Genomic DNA, 15,678 nt, shown 5'->3' with positions numbered 1-15,678 from the left:
ACAACAAAATTAAATTTATTCTCATTAAAAAACATTTTTGTTATGTTTTTTGTTATGCTTTTTAGAATTCATAAAAAAGAGGTGTTAAAAAATTAAAAAAACAGGCCCTGGCCAGTTGGCTCAGTGGTAGAGTGTCGGCCTGGCGTGCAGAAGTCCCAGGTTCGATTCCCAGCCAGGGCACACAGGAGAAGCATCCATCTGCTTCTCCACCCCTCCCCCTCTCCTTCCTCTCAGTCTCTCTCTTCCCCTCCCGCAGCTGAGGCTCCATTGGAGCAAAGATGGCCCGGGCGCTGGGGATGGCTCCTTGGCCTCTGCCCCAGGCACTAGAGTGGCTCTGGTCACAACAGAGCGATGCCCCGGAGGGGCAGAGCATTGCCTCCTGGTGGGCAGAGCGTCACCCCTGGTGGGCATGCCTGGTGGATCCCGGTCGGGCGCATGTGGAAGTCTGTCTGACTGTCTCTCCCCGTTTCCAGCTTCAGAAAAAATATACAAAAAAATAAAAATAAATAAAAACCCCAAAATGTTATACACACACACACACACACACACACACACACACACACACACACACTTAGTAAGATTTAGTAAATTTGTCAGGTCCCGCCACGTATATGTTAAGTTTTTTTATTTTTCTGTTAATGAAAAACATGACCTGATGTGTCCTAGCGATTTCTTCAATGTTTGGGCATATATTAGAAAGGAAAACATTCATTTCCTCGTCAATACATTGAAAAATTCCTCTCTTTTTACTCTTACTTATGTTGAGTGCAGAAATCTCCCACATACATCTTAAATTTACATCAAACCAGGGATAGACGAAACTTGCCTCCAGTCTTTCCAGGGAACATGGGGGGTAGTGTAAACAATCCAGCACCACAGCTTAACAGCCTTTTGCAACCTGATCAGGCAAGTGAGGTGGGAGGTTGGGCAGACTGTCAGTTTACAGACAATTCCCCACACCTCTGTCCCCCCAAAATCTAAACTCCAAAAACCCTGTTGGTTTTTTGGTCCCAACAGGCACATATTTCTCTGGAATACCATAGGGCGCACCTGGAAATCTTCTAGGGTGCGGCAGTGCGCCCTGGCGCACACTTTGAGAACCACTGCCTTACACCTTCAGCCTTTTGTCCTTTTAGAGTTGCGTCTCAACGCCCTGGGCATTCTAAACCATATCATGCAAGTCGTATGACTTGAGATTTCCTAGGTAAAAGTAGAGAACTTCACAGAAGGTTTCAAAATGTTCTGGTCTGTCTCCCTAGTTGTTTGATCTAGTCTCTGGATCTGAAAGGCAGAGGAGGGCTAGGACCCATTTTCAGTTGGTAAACTGAGGCCTAACTCAGTCATTAACAAGATGCAAACACCAGGTCCAGCTGGGTCCTCAGATGCGTCACATGGAAGACTCCCATCAGTTCTCCCAAGGAGATCCTCCTTCTCAGTGATTCACGGAGCCATCTGTGGACCAGATGAAGTTCCCCCAAAAAGGATAGGACAAGGGTTCAACTGTTCCATAAATTATATCCCTGGAAGAGGGTACAAGACAGAGGCAGAGATTCAATACAAAAGTTTGAGATCAAGAAGAACTTCTTGGCTTTCTTGGTTCCCTTTGTGCCCTACTAGGCAGCCCTGAGCAGTGACACGGCCATCAACTTTTTGCTGGTCCACTAACATGGTGGGAGATGCTAACTTGGCTTTTCTCAGGCTCTTTATCACCACCTCCTCACGGTTGGGAAGACACCCCAGTGCTTTGCTGACTTGAGAGATCTGTTCATGAGATCCGTCACATATTTGTTGATGATCACAGTGATACTAAGAGCCAGTGTTTGTCACCCTGGTGTAATGTCAGCATCTTTCCACCTTCCTGGAGAGAAGTGTGTTGGGGGAGGGGAGGCCACCCATGGGACACGGAGTGAGGAGCAGTTTCGGGGAGATGGGAGCCATTATTTCGGCTGGGTTTTTTCTCTTCCCAGGTTTTTTGCAATAAAATCACATATGCAATTTTGCATCTTGCTTGTTAATTTTTAATATGTAAAATCAAGTATTTTCATGTCACTCTATTCATCTAAGATGCTGCCTAGAGGTCCATCAGTGGGTTTATTTATCATTCTAACCCTGTGGAGTGTGGTTACTGTCAATTACTTGAGCATATATAAGCTGCACCTGAAAACAGTGTTTCTAAAGTGTTCCTCATTTGTGAGGTCACTTCCATAGGACAGATTATGAGAAGTATGATTCAGGTTCAGAGAATACAGGCAATTTAAAGACTGCTAACCACATCCAGTGTTTTTTCAGGACACTGTAAGTCTATGGTGAATATTTAATAAACAGACCGAACACTGGAAGACTCATCCTCACTTTTACCAATCCTGCCCCTCCAGGCCTTCCAGTTCCATAGGTTTCACCTACAGTGTGGCTTCCTTGGCTCATACTGCTTAAGACCCAGTGGCATTATTATACATGTCACATTCATATAGTCAGAACAATTGTAGCAGTCCATCAGAGCACTCTGCTCTATGACAGGCGGCGGAGACCCCTCACGTCAGAGAGATAGCTGTCATGTAAAGAGGAAACAGCTAAGCATGAATCCTGGGCGATGCCAATTCCTGGTTACCCATGTGGAGAGACAACTTCCTCATAAGCGCCCCAAAGTAGCAACTTAATACATTCTGTGTAGTACCCACAGGCTAGCCTAGGTTGTACAATTCAAATGACATCATTGTACATAAAGTTTCTTGCTTAGGCACATCCATTTCTATGTTCCCACTGTCCTGGGCTGCCCATAAAAGGAGGAAAGACAGTGCAGATCCCACAAGGAGGCCAGCAGTCGTGACTTCCACAGCCCCGTCTCAGTTCTGCTCACACTCCTCTGCCTGCCCAGCACCATGAAGGTCCTTGGAGTTACCGTCCTGCTCCTCCTCTGCAACGTGGCTGTCTGTGAACGCTCGTTCTCACGTGAGTGTGTTGTCCACTCTCCCTTGTGTTTCTTTTTAATTTTCCATTGATTTGAGGGTGGTGGAGAGAGAAAGACAGAGAGAGAAAGAAAGGGGGGAGGGAGGGAGAAAGGGAAGCATCAACTTGTTATTTCACTTAGTTGATCTCTAGTGTGTCCTCATCGAGAGTTTCTCAACGTACCCTGACCTTGGATGGAACCTGCGACCTCAGTGCCCCAGGATGACATCTATCTACTGAGCAATCTGGTCAGGGACTTTATCCACTTTCCTTTAACAGCAGTTTGTCCCCACACTCTGGCCAGAGGCAGGACAATTGCTCGAGCCTAAGAACCCCATGGGAAGTTCAAGAGCCTAAAACGACATTTTAAAATAACACTGTTGTTTCTGCAAAAGAGGTCAAAATGTGTCTGTTGATCTGGGCCGCAGGATGGCAGTGAGGACAGGTTTTATACTTTTTGGATGAGGTTATTATGGCTTTACTTATTGGGTTATTAGGATGAGGTAAACTCTGTGTCTATTTAAATCCTATTGCTGCTGGCAAGTTTTAGAATCTCCTTCGCTATTTCAGAATTTGTAAGATCCTCCCTACTCTCACTTAGCTATCTTATGATTTAATGGATTACAAAATAATTTTTCCCAAAGAGATTTAGGAGAAGAGAATAGACTGTCTGGAGTTTGGTTCTCTGTAGAGTAAGACACAGAGTAACATAAAGAGACAAAACCCGTGACCAGACTAGAGAAACAAACAAAAGAGCCAAATTATTTCCAGTTTTCTTTCCCCCAAGCCTCATTGCTGAGCAACACTGTCGCTTGTACGTCTTCCCGATGCTGTCGGGCTTGTCTGTGCTCCTGAGCAATCCTGGTGTCCTGTTTCCCTACAGCCAGGACTCATCCTGCATCCAAATGCTGCGACTCCTACCACACCAGCCCGAACATCCTCAGTAAAGTGATTGACTATTATGAGACCAGTGGCGACTGCCGCTACCCTGGTGTTATGTAAGTGTCAGTCCCCTTGCCCATCTCTGATGAAACACAGGACACAGGAGTCTGAGTGGGGAGAGTTCACAAGAGCACCACCTGGTGGATAAGGAGCCATTCTGAGAAAGCCCAGCTTCCGGTCCTTTTGTGCACGCAGGACAAAGAAACAGACCACTGGGGCTGGTTTCTAATGTGAAATGGGGCCAGGAGGGAGCTGGAGAAGGTGTGACCAGGAGTACAAGGGAGAAAGAGGGAAAGAGACAGCAGAAGGGAGGTGGCCTTCGGTTATCTCCATAAATAGTGCACAGAAGGACTGAAAGTGTGTGAGGTTTGGGGAATGACTCCTTGATACGGAGGACTAGCCCTGAGCTGCCCACAGGGCTGAAGGTGAAGGGGCCATAGGTGGTCAAGCATGTCCTTACTCATCCTCTATATCAGTGGTCCCAACCCCCGGGCCGCAGACCGGTACCGGTCCGTGGGCCATTTGGTACCAGTCCGCAGAGAAAGAATAAATAACTTACATTATTTCCATTTTATTTATATTTAAGTCTGAACGATGTTTTATTTTTTAAAAAATGACCAGATTCCCTGTTACATCCGTCTAAGACTCACTCTTGATGCTTGTCTCGGTTACATGATACATTTATCCTTCCCACCCTAAAGGCCGGTCTGTGAGAATATTTTCTGACATTAAACCAGTCCGTGGCCCAAAAAAGGTTGGGGACCACTGCTCTATATAATACTTCTATCCTTTCTACAGCTTTCTCACCAAACAGGACCGGGAAGTCTGTGTCAATCCTAACGAGACCTGGGTTCAGGAGTACATCAACAGCCAGGAGAGGAACAGTGATTTTTCCGGTGGACAGTAGGGACACGAACAAGAATAATGTCCCTGCAACCCCAGAAGTTTCCTATCCTGAGTCCTTCCCCATTCCACTAACCACATCATGAAAACCTCCTTTATTTATTAAGGCATTTAAATATTGGAAATTATTTTATTCACTTGCTGCTCTCTCTGAGAAATTATATCATCACCTCTCATCACGTTCAGAGTGATGGTGAATGACTGTGTTCCTCTCTCTGGGAGACTTTGGACCAAACCTATCAGCACAGGCTTGCTGAGTCTGTCTGAGCCTTGTACTCTGTTCAGATTGCCAGAGTAATAAAGATTATTTTTGTTTACTTAAGTAAATTTTGGACTTCTGGTTATTCTTTTGTTCTTTTGTGCTTTGTTGTTTTTCCTGATACCTCAGTTTCAGTGGTTGGAAGGAATGAGATGGAATGACTAGGGGCATCCAAGTAAGACAGGAGGACGAGAGGAAGGAAGTGAGTGTTGTTCCAAGGACCTCAGTCTTTATGCTGGTGAAGCTTTGCCCTTAGGCTGAAAAAGAAGCAAAGTATTAAAAACAAATGCGGATTTATTTGCACCGGGGAAATTCACTACTTAAATAAACACCAAAGCAAGGCACCTATCATACATATTTATACATTTGCATAAATTCAACTCTCTTAACAATGAAGACTAACAGTTTTTGAGGATTTAAGATGAACCACAGCCTGTACTAAGAGATTTACATGCATTGTCTACTCTTCCAAACATCATTTGTGTTGTATATACTGTGATTATCCCCCTTTGATCTTCAGGGAAACAGAGTTTCAGTGAGCTTGAGAAACATGCCCCAGGTCACACAGCTAGTAATGTTGGTGTCACAACTACAACCCAGAGCAAGTCCCACAGTCTTAATGAACCACTAGGAAATAGCCTCTCAATGTGCCCCTGCTCCACCTGAAACAGATTTACCAGGAATGCAGAATTCTTGATAAGGGAAAACCCACTAAGGCAAGAGTAGAGTATGGAATCATTGGTTTAAGATCCCAGAGGGGACGGATCCATAGATGTGAGCCTGGCCCTGGAGGCCTCTTCAGGACTGAGGCTGTTTGCAATTCCGAGGATTTGGCTGAGAAGGTGAGCTGAACCTTTCACAATCCCGATGGGCCGGAAGGAAATGGGAAATCCAGGGTGGCCCAAAAAAGGGGACCTCAACTAATCATCCTCTATTCAGGCTGATGCTAAGGAGAAAAGGTGAATTAGAAGTGAACCAGCCCTTGAAGAGACCTTCAGACACCTGCATGGTCTAGAAAATATCAAACTCTGTAATGTGTTTTTATCATGATCCCAGATGCTAATGAAACAAATACTGACAAAAGAAGCTTGAACTTTTTGGACTGGAACTGAAAACTATAATGAGTATATTGACAGATTTGTAAAGTCAACAATAAATCCCAGAATTGTAAAATGTAAATACTGAAATAAAAATTCATAGTATATCCAACATAACTGAAGAAATGTTACTAAAGTTCAGTCCTATCAGGCCCTGGCCAGCGGCTAAGAGGTAGATCATTGGCCTGGTGCATGAAAGTCCCAGGTTCAATTCTCAGCCAAGGCACACAGGAAAAGCGACCCTCTACTTCTTCACTCCTCTTCCTTCTCTCTCTCTCTCTCTCTCTTCACCTCTGGTAGCCATGGCTCAAAAGGTTCAAGCATGTTGGCCCCGGGTACTGAGGTTGGCTCCATGGCCTCACCTCAGGCATTAAAATAGCTCTGTTTCCAAGCAATGGTGCAGTGGCCCCAGATAGGCAGAGCATTGCCCTATAGAAAGCTTGCCAGGTGAATCCTGGTCAGAGCCTATGTGGGAATCAGTCTGTCTGCTTCCTTGCCTCTCATTTAATAAAAAAAAAAATTTTTAATTAAATTGAAAATTAAAAATAAAAGTTAAATCCTATCAAAATGAAGCAAAGGGAAACAGAAGAATAGAAAATAGGAAAGAGAAAATAAGAGAACATGGAGGATAGAGTAGGGTATCCATCATGTAGTTCATTTGACCCAAATCAGAGGAGAGGATTCAACAGCAGATGTAGCTGAAGAGATAGATAGATAATGGCTACAATTTTTACAAAACTGATGAAAAATAAGATTTTGAAGATTCAAGGAAAAAACCTCATGCCCATTGCTATCAATGGGCGGAGTTCTGTGTCAGTCACTACTGTTATCAGCCCTAGTCCATAGAGGAGAGACTACTGAACATTTTACAGGTGCTGGGGCCCCACTTACCATGAATCCTGATGGCTTTGGGGGACAGTGTGTTCTCTGGGCCTCCCCAGGAAACATCATCTGGGCGTCTCCCAGCCTCACACAGTATATTCACTCCAGCATGCCCACTTCCATGAACCTTTTCATCCCTTCCTCCCCATGTGTCATGGCAATTCAGGTCTTTGAACTTCCTTCAGCATGAACTGTTGCTTTCTCTGGCATTCTCTGCTTTCCTGACGACAAATTCTCACTGACCCCTGGATCCTTGTCAGGAGGTTCTAGCCTTCATCCAAAAGAAATACCCTCAAGTCAATGCGCTCCCTTTTAACCTGTCTTAAATTCTGGTTTCATTGATTCAGCACCCTCAAAATCTAAACGCAAGGTACACCCCTAGTTCAAGCTAGTCAAGGCTAAATGTGGCTATTCCTTTGGATGTCGTCCCTTTACTCCCACACAAAAAAATCTTCATACCTTGCTGGCTTCATAAGCAAATTCTACCAAACAGTTTTGGAGGAAATAAATAGGAAGAATAGTCTTTTTAACCAATAATGCTGGAGCCATTGAACATCTTAAACAAATAGACAAAAGAAAAAAAAAAGAACCCTGACTTTAACATTACACCTTACACAAAAATTAACTGAAAATGGACCAGGAATTTCGATGTAAAACATAAAACTATAAAGTTTTTAGAAAAACATCTGGAACCTGACTGTGGCGGTGTAATGGATAGAGCATTGACCTGGAATGCTGAGGTCGCAGGTTCAAACCACGGCATGTACTAGAAGCAATCAATGAACAAATAAAATGAAACAACTAGGAGTTGATGCTTCTCACTCTCTCGCCTCTCTCTTTCCCTTTCTCTCTTTTTTTCTCTTTTGCTGAAAACAATAAATAAATATTTTTAAAAATTAGAGAAAATCTTTAGGACCTCGAGTGCTCAGATTTAACACCCAAAGCATAATACATGTAAGAAAATATTGATAAAATGGATTTAATACAAATTTAAAAGCTTAGCTCTTCAAAATATCCTGTCTAGAAAAGACATGCTACCAACAGGGAGAAAATATCTGTGAACCACATATTTAAAAGAGGACCTATGTTTGGAAATATTTATATAAAGAACTCCAAAACTCAGCAGTGAAAGCAACAATCCAATTCAAAAAAAGAGCAAAAGTTTTGAACAGACATTTAACTGAAGAGAATATACAGTAGGAAAACAAGTAATGGTGTTGTGACTGTGTGTTTCTTTTTAATCCTTATTTTTCAGCTATAGACTGAAATACTGCCCTAGGCAGAATAATTCCCCCACCATCCCTGACAAAGAGGTCCATGCACTAGTCCCTGTAACCTGTGAATATGTTATGTTGCAAGCAAAAAGAAATCAAGACTGCCAGTCATATGACTTTGAGATGGAGAGATTATCCTGGATTATCAGAGTGGGTCCAATATAATTACAAGGTCAGTGCAGCCAAGGAATGCGGGCAGCCTCTAGAAGCCAAAAAAGGACCGGAACATGGATTCTGCCTTAGAGCCTCCAAAACAATACATCTCTGCAGATACTACGGTACTGACCCAGTGAGACACATCTAAGCCTCTGGCCTCCAGAAGCAAAGGAGAATAAATTTATATTGTTTTAAGACACTAAATTTGTGGTGGTTTGTTACAGCAGCAACAAGAAACTAATACAGACATTTGCAGATAAAATGATTCTATATTGACTTTAAAACATGGCCACAGCCCATGGCTGGTGGCTCAGTGGATAGAGCGTCAGCCCAGCATATGGATGTCTGGGATTCTATTCCATGTCAGGGCACACAGAAGTGACCATTTGCTTCTCCCCTTCCCTCTCCTCCTTTGTTCCTCTTCCCCTCTGGCAGCCAGTGGCTCCATTGGTTTGAGAATGGCCCTAGGCACTGAAGATAGCTCCCTCAGCATATGATGGTTTCAGGTACTAAAATAGCTCAAGTGTTGGCCCTTGACAAGGTTGTCAGGTGGATCCCGGTTGAGACACACGTGGGAGTCTGCCTCACTATCTCCTCTCTTCTCACAAAAACAAACAAACAAAAAAAGAAACAAAAAAATATGGTCACAATTTCCTTAACATGCTTCTAATGGAGAGGTGGAAATTTGGTCCCCTGTCCTTGAATCTAGACAGGCTTGTGGCTGCTTTGATTGATAGTTACGGTGGAAGGGATGTGATGTGACTTCCGTGTATAGGTCACAAAAGGTTATGCAGCTTCCACCTTGTTCACTAGGAACACTCACCTTTGAGCCCAATACAGCCATCCTGAAGGCCCACACATAGCCCACTCCAGGTGACATCAACTGAGCCAACCTTCGACCACAGACATATGATTGAAGAAGCCATCTGAGAAGTGGATCTAACAGCCCATATGATGAGGTTACTTATGACTTGAACTGCATTTGACATCATCATTTACAGCACATCTGTATGGGCAGAGCACTTGTGAAGGAACATCAGCACTTTCTGCCCTGTGAGGGGGGAGAAACAGTGAGACTATTGCTCATAGATAGAGCTGTCTTTGCAAAGAGGTCTGTGGCAATACCAATTCCTGGTCACTAACTAGGGAAATAATTACTTCACAACAACCTGAGTAACCAAGGAAAGAATTGCCTCAGACATGCCCCCACCAATGGAGAAATTGAACTAACCGTGCAGATACTACTCTGAACCCCTATGTTAACCAAAAGGTGTTGACAATCCATGGGCACATCCTGGGAATACCCAGATCTCTGGACCCATCACAGGTACAGAAGAGACTTTCAGATATCTTCTGAGCCAATACAGGGCCAGCAAGAAGCCAGTAGAAGCTGGCCAAGTGCTGAAGAGAGGGGAGGAAGTGACAGCAGGAGGGAAGTTGTATGAGGGAACCCCCATGAGATATCCAGGGAAACTGGGTGCTGATTTCTTAGAAAGTGACAGACCCTCACATGTCAAGGCAGAAAGAAGTAGGGAGGGAGAGAGGGAGGGGCCACTGTGGGCTCAGAAATTTCCCTGCTGACTATGTCCTTTTTAATCCTTCTGCCCATCTCCACAGATCCTAAGCTAAAAGAGGTGGGCTGGTCAGTGCCAACATCAGTGATGCCTGGGAGGAGGAATATCAGGAACATGGAGCTGAATCTGGGACACTCTTCCCCTTCACAAATCATAAGGCAGCTGCATTTCCAAATCTATGATTAGAGCAAATAAGCAAAAAAGAACTCTCCTGACCTGAAGAAAGCTGGGAGCAGTACTGTAAAGAGAAACTACCAGTAACTCAGATGAGCAAATAGGATATAAATGAAAAGATCTGCTGACATTCAGAAAGCTGGCAGCCCAAAGAGATCTTGAGAATCTGCCAAAGCCCAGATCCCAGACTCCGCTGAAGGGAAAGTCCTCATCTTCCCCCTCAGAATCTCTAAAGCCAGTACAAACTAAGTCAAACAAAAACCATAACAAAACTCAGATCTAGCCCAACTACTGATCAGGTTGAATCAGCCTTATACTGTAGCAGCATGGGAGAAGAGGCCTGCCTATCCTGGGAGAATTGCTTTAGTCCCTACTGTTCTTCTATACAAAATACCCAACACAAGAAATTAGTAGACATACAAAGACACAAGAAATGTGACCTGGGATTAAAAAAATAAATATTCAGCCTGACCAGGCGGTGGCGCAGTGGATAGAGCTTTGGACTGGAATGTGGAAGACCCAGGTTCCAGACCCCGAGGTCGTCAGCTTGAGCACAGGCTCATCTGGTTTGAACAAAGCTCACCAGCTTGGACCCAAGGTTGCTGGCTTGAGCAAGTAGTCACTCGGTCTGCTGTAGCCCCACAGTCAAGGCATATATGAGAAAGCAATCAATGAACAACTAAAGTGCCACAACAAAAAACTGATGATTGATGCTTCTCATCTCTCTCTGTTCCTGTCTGTCTGTCCCTAGCTATCCCTCTCTCTGACTCTCTCTCTGTCTCTGAAAAAAAAGAAAGAAATATTCAATAGAAACAGAACTAAAGATGTCCCAAGTGTTGAAATTACTAGAGACTTTTTTAAAAGCTATGATCAAAATGATTAAATATTTGGTAGAAAAGGTAATCAGCATGAATGAAGAGATGGGAATTTCACTGGAGACATTGAAACTTTCCCAAAGAAACTGAAAGCTATGTGAGAAATGAAAAATAAGATTTTATAAATCAAGGTTGCATTACCTGAGCTAACAGCATACTAGACAGAACAGAGAAAAAAAAATAACAGTAGACTTGAAGAAAAGTCAAAAGAAAATATCTAAACTAAAATATAAAAGGTAAAAAAAAGTTTTGTTTTGTTTTGTTTTTTAAAAGAGCAGCTTTGATCAGTGGTGGCACAATGGATAAAACATCAACCCAGGATGCGGAAGTCCCTGGTTCAAAATCCAAGGTAACCAGCTAGAGTGCAGGCTTGTTGTCTTGAGCACTGGGTCACCAGCTTGAGTGCAGAATCATTGATATGATCCTAAGGTCAGTGGTTTGAGGCCAAAGGTTGCTGGATTGAGCCCAAGAGTCTCTAGCTTAAGACCAAGGTAGCTGGCTTGAGCAAGGGGTCACTGGCTCAGCTTGAACCCCCTCCTCCCATCAAAGCACGTATCAATAAACAACTAAAGTGAACACAACTATGGGATGATGCTTCTCATCTCTCTCCCCCCCTCCTCCTTTCCTGTCTCTCTCTCTCTCTAAAAAGGAAAAGAGTACATCCATGATATGTGGGAAACTAACAAAAAAAGTAACATACATGTACTTGGAGTACCAAAAATAGAGGGGGGAAACACATTTGAAGACATAATGGATGAAAGACATAAAACTATAGATCCACAAAGCACAGGAACCCCAAGCAAGATAAAAAGAAATAACAGGTAAGCATATAATCAACTGTTGAAAATGCATATGCAGAATACATATTCTTTTCACATGTGCCTGAAACAGTCACCAAGACACACTATATGCTGGTCAGGAAGCAAGTCTCCATAAATATCCCAAAATTAAAATAACACAGAATATATTCTCTGACTATAATGGCATTCAATTAGAAATCAATAACAATAAGATACCTAGCCCGACCAGGCGGTAGTGCAATGGATAGAGGATTGGACTGGGATGCAGAGAACCCAGGTTCGAAACTATGACGCCACCGCTTGAGTGCAGGCTCACCAGCTTGAGCGTGAGGTCACTGGCTTGAGCATGGGATCATAGACATGACCTCATGGTCGCTGGCTTGAGCCCAAAAGTCGCTGGCTTGAGCAAGGGGGCACTTGCTCTGCTGTAGCCCCCCACCCAGTCAAGACACATATGAGAAAGCAATCAATGAATGACTAAGGATCCTCAATGAAGAATTGATGCTTCTCATCTCTCTCCCTTCCTGTCTGTCTGTCCCTATCTGTCCCTCTCTCTGTTTCTCTCTCTGTGTCACACACACACACACACACACACACACACCCCAACAACAATAAGATACCTAAAAACTCCCAAATAGTTGGAAATGAAGACTATAATTCTAAATTACTCACAGGAAAAATATAAAATTTCAAGGGAAATTTTAAACTGAATGATAATGAAAACACATCATATTTGAGAATGGATTTATAAAGTTAAGGCAGAACCTAGAAGAGAATTTATAGCTTTAAATGTTTCTGTTAGAAAAAAAGAAAGGTGTGAAACAAATGAATAAAGGTCTACCTTAAGAAGCAAGGAAAAAATTAAGCAAATTAAACCCAAAGTAACTAGAAGGAAAGAAAATAATAAGATTGCTAAGAAATTACACACATGCACACACAAAGAGAGAGAGAGAGAGAGAGAGAGAGAGATGAGGAAAGTAAAAAACTGATCATTTGGAAAGATTAATAAAAATTGATAAACTCTTGCGGCTTCTCATACACTTCTCATCAAGTCCTCACAACTTTCCCATTAGAGACTAGCAGCTGATGCTTCCATCTAGGTGCCATGTCAGGGTGAGTCCTCCTGCCCATCACTGGGGTGAGGGGGAACGTGCAGGACATTAAGTGGAGTGCAGCCCACAAGTCTCAAGGCACAGGCAGGTGGATGAAGTACCATCCTGGGAAGACCCAGCCTCTTGGGACCCCATCAGCTGTGCAGGGTATCAGTGGCCCCTGGGGAGTTTCTGCATAGTCTCAGGGTCAGCGGAGAGCTGAGGAAGAGCTCCCTCCATGCAAAGGAAGGAATAGCAGGAGGAAGTTGGTCCCCATGAGCAATAAAAAAAAGTCTAGGGACCTTGGAATTGGGACAATATTTGTGGTTTTAAATATCGACTGTCTCTGAGATCCCCAAATCAGAAAGAAAGAGAGAGAGAGAGAATTCCACAGGCATTTTGCTGCTAAATTGTTCCTTTTTTTATATGCTTCTCCCTCTCACCATTGCTTCCTTCATATAAGAGACCAGAAAGGTCAGTGTCAATCTCAGCAAGGTGTAGGTCCTGAAATACATAAACAATTGGAATTAGACCCTTAAAGGGTCTGGACCCTACAAAGCAAGCACTAGAGATGTGAACAGAGACAGCCCAGGGGTCTGAGCCTGACAGGCTATGTGACTACAGAAGCCCCTTCCAGACACTCTTGAGGGCTGTTTACATTGATTTTAAATTTATGGATGTTATTTTATGGTTCTAATTTCTTTTCGGTTTTGAATTATGTTACTGACTAAATGTTCTGGGAGATCTCATGGCCCCTTATTACTTCCCTTCACGCTTTTCTCTCCAATCACACAGGGGATTTCAGTGGCTGCAGTGAGCTGGGTATGGGCAGACACGAAGCAATTCATCAAACCAGCAGTATGTTTACTATGAGTACCCAGTTCTGGGTTCTGGGCTTGGAAAGAATAGTTTTCCTTCTTCTTCCCTCCCTGCTTCTGTCCTGGACTGCTCCCTCCAAACCTAATTAAATACTAAATTTGAGAAGTGGTTTTTGTTGGGTGTTTTGTGTGTGTGTGTGTATTTGACAGAGACAGGGAGTCAGAGAGAGGGACATATAGAGACAGACAGGAAGGGAGAGAGATGAGAAGCATCAATTCTTCATTGCAGCACCTTAGTTGTTCATTGATTGCTTTCTCATATGTGCCTTGACCAGGGGGCTACAGCAGAGCAAGTGACCCCTGGCTCAAGCCAGTGACCTTGGGCTTCAAGCCAGGGACCTTTGGGCTCAAGCCAGCGACCATGGGGTCATGTCTATGATCCCACACTCAAACCGGTGACCCTGCACTCAAGCTGGCGACATTGGGGTTTCGAACCTGGGTCCTCCGCGTCCCAGTCCGATGCTCTATTCACTGCGCCACCACTTGGTCAGGCTTGAGAAGTGTTAATATTAGAGAGGGTGTGGAACTGATACCACACTCTACCACTGGGAAGGTGAATTGGTCCTGTCGCTTTGAAAACGATTGCAGTCTTCTGTAAAGGTGAGCATAGCCAAAGCACTGCCACTCCTAGGTACATCCTGCAGATACCGCTGCACGTGTACACCAGGAACAGTGCGCGAGCATGCTCATAGCAGCCCTGCTGGCATTAGCAAGCCTAAAAGGAGACAAATGAAAAATAAATTGTGGTGTATTCATACAGTGAAATATCAGCCGGAGAGAGCGCAAGCATGCTACAGCCTCACACAGTAACATGGGTGAATCCCAGAAGCATAACGTTAAGAGAGAAAAAAGCTATGGAAGAACATACATATGCCTGACCTGTGGTGGCGCAGTGGATAAAGAATCGACCTGTAATACTGAGGTCGCTGGTCTGAAACTCTAGGCTTGCCTGGTCAGGGCACATATGGGAGTTGATGCTTCCTGTTCCTCACCCCCCCCTTCTCTCTCTCTCTCTCTCTCTCTCTCTCTCTTCTCTCTAAAATGAATAAATAAAATCTTCAAAAAAAAAAAGATGTTCCACATTATTTTTTTTAAAAAAGTATATAATAATGAGTCCATTCATGTAACATTCAAAAACACGCAAAGCCAAAACTACATCATTTACAATTCAAAGGTACATGGTGAAACTAGAAGGAAAGCAAAGTATAGCATAAGCAATATTTGGGACAGAGACGGCTCAGAGGAAGAAGGGGAGGGGACAGGCTTGTTGACGGGCAGATGGGGTGGAGGGTGCAGGATGGCTGTTGTGTTGCAACATTTTTGTCATGTCCACATTTTTTGTCTATCAATATTAAATAAAAATAATTATCAGACTATAAAAATCAGGTTATAGAAAAAGAACATTTAGTATGACCCCATTTTTTATTTAATTGCATATGTATATAATGCTTATAATGACTACATAGTGAAAAATGCCCAGAAAATTACACACTGAAATAGTAATAAACAGTGAGCTTTTTCTTCTCCTTTCCTTTTCTTCAAAATTCTAGACAAAGCATGCACCATTTTTGTTTTTAAAAAATCCTTTAAATGACATATAAGAACTTATAATGAAACTAAATTGTTCATAATATATAAAATCACGGGCTATGAAATTGTTTTTTGTTTTTTTTTTAAATTTGGGGGGGTCGGTAGGATTTCATCTAAGAAGGAAGCATGCAGAGAAAAGAGTCATAAACATCTAAAAATGTTACTGTGAGATCTCAGAAATTTCTACTTATTGCTTAAGTACTTCGAAATCTCTCCACAGTCTTGCTTTTGAAATCA

At 43.2% G+C, this 15,678-nt stretch overlaps 1 protein-coding gene across 1 annotated transcript; it reads left to right on the top strand.

Moving 5' to 3' along the window:
• Positions 1–2,812: 2,812 nt before the first annotated feature.
• LOC136393670 (C-C motif chemokine 3-like) lies at positions 2,813–5,004 on the top strand. Its single transcript, XM_066366297.1, has 3 exons — positions 2,813–2,949; positions 3,830–3,944; positions 4,687–5,004. The coding sequence occupies exons 1-3, from the start codon at positions 2,880–2,882 to the stop codon at positions 4,793–4,795; spliced, it is 294 nt and encodes a 97-aa protein (XP_066222394.1). The 5' UTR covers positions 2,813–2,879; the 3' UTR covers positions 4,796–5,004.
• The last annotated feature ends 10,674 nt before the right edge of the window (positions 5,005–15,678 follow it).

The sequence above is a fragment of the Saccopteryx leptura genome, chromosome 2 (assembly GCF_036850995.1).
Source record: "Saccopteryx leptura isolate mSacLep1 chromosome 2, mSacLep1_pri_phased_curated, whole genome shotgun sequence".
Lineage (NCBI taxonomy): Eukaryota > Metazoa > Chordata > Mammalia > Chiroptera > Emballonuridae > Saccopteryx > Saccopteryx leptura.
This window is presented reverse-complemented; position numbering and strand designations above follow the sequence as displayed.

Bases quoted from the DNA above. Each gene is read 5' to 3' on its own strand.
- LOC136393670 (XM_066366297.1), top strand. From the start codon at position 2,880: ATGAAGGTCCTTGGAGTTACCGTCCTGCTCCTCCTCTGCAACGTGGCT. The intron at 2,950-3,829 runs GTGAGTGTGTTG...GTTTCCCTACAG, and splicing joins CTGTGAACGCTCGTTCTCAC to CCAGGACTCATCCTGCATCC. The intron at 3,945-4,686 runs GTAAGTGTCAGT...TCCTTTCTACAG, and splicing joins TGCCGCTACCCTGGTGTTAT to CTTTCTCACCAAACAGGACC.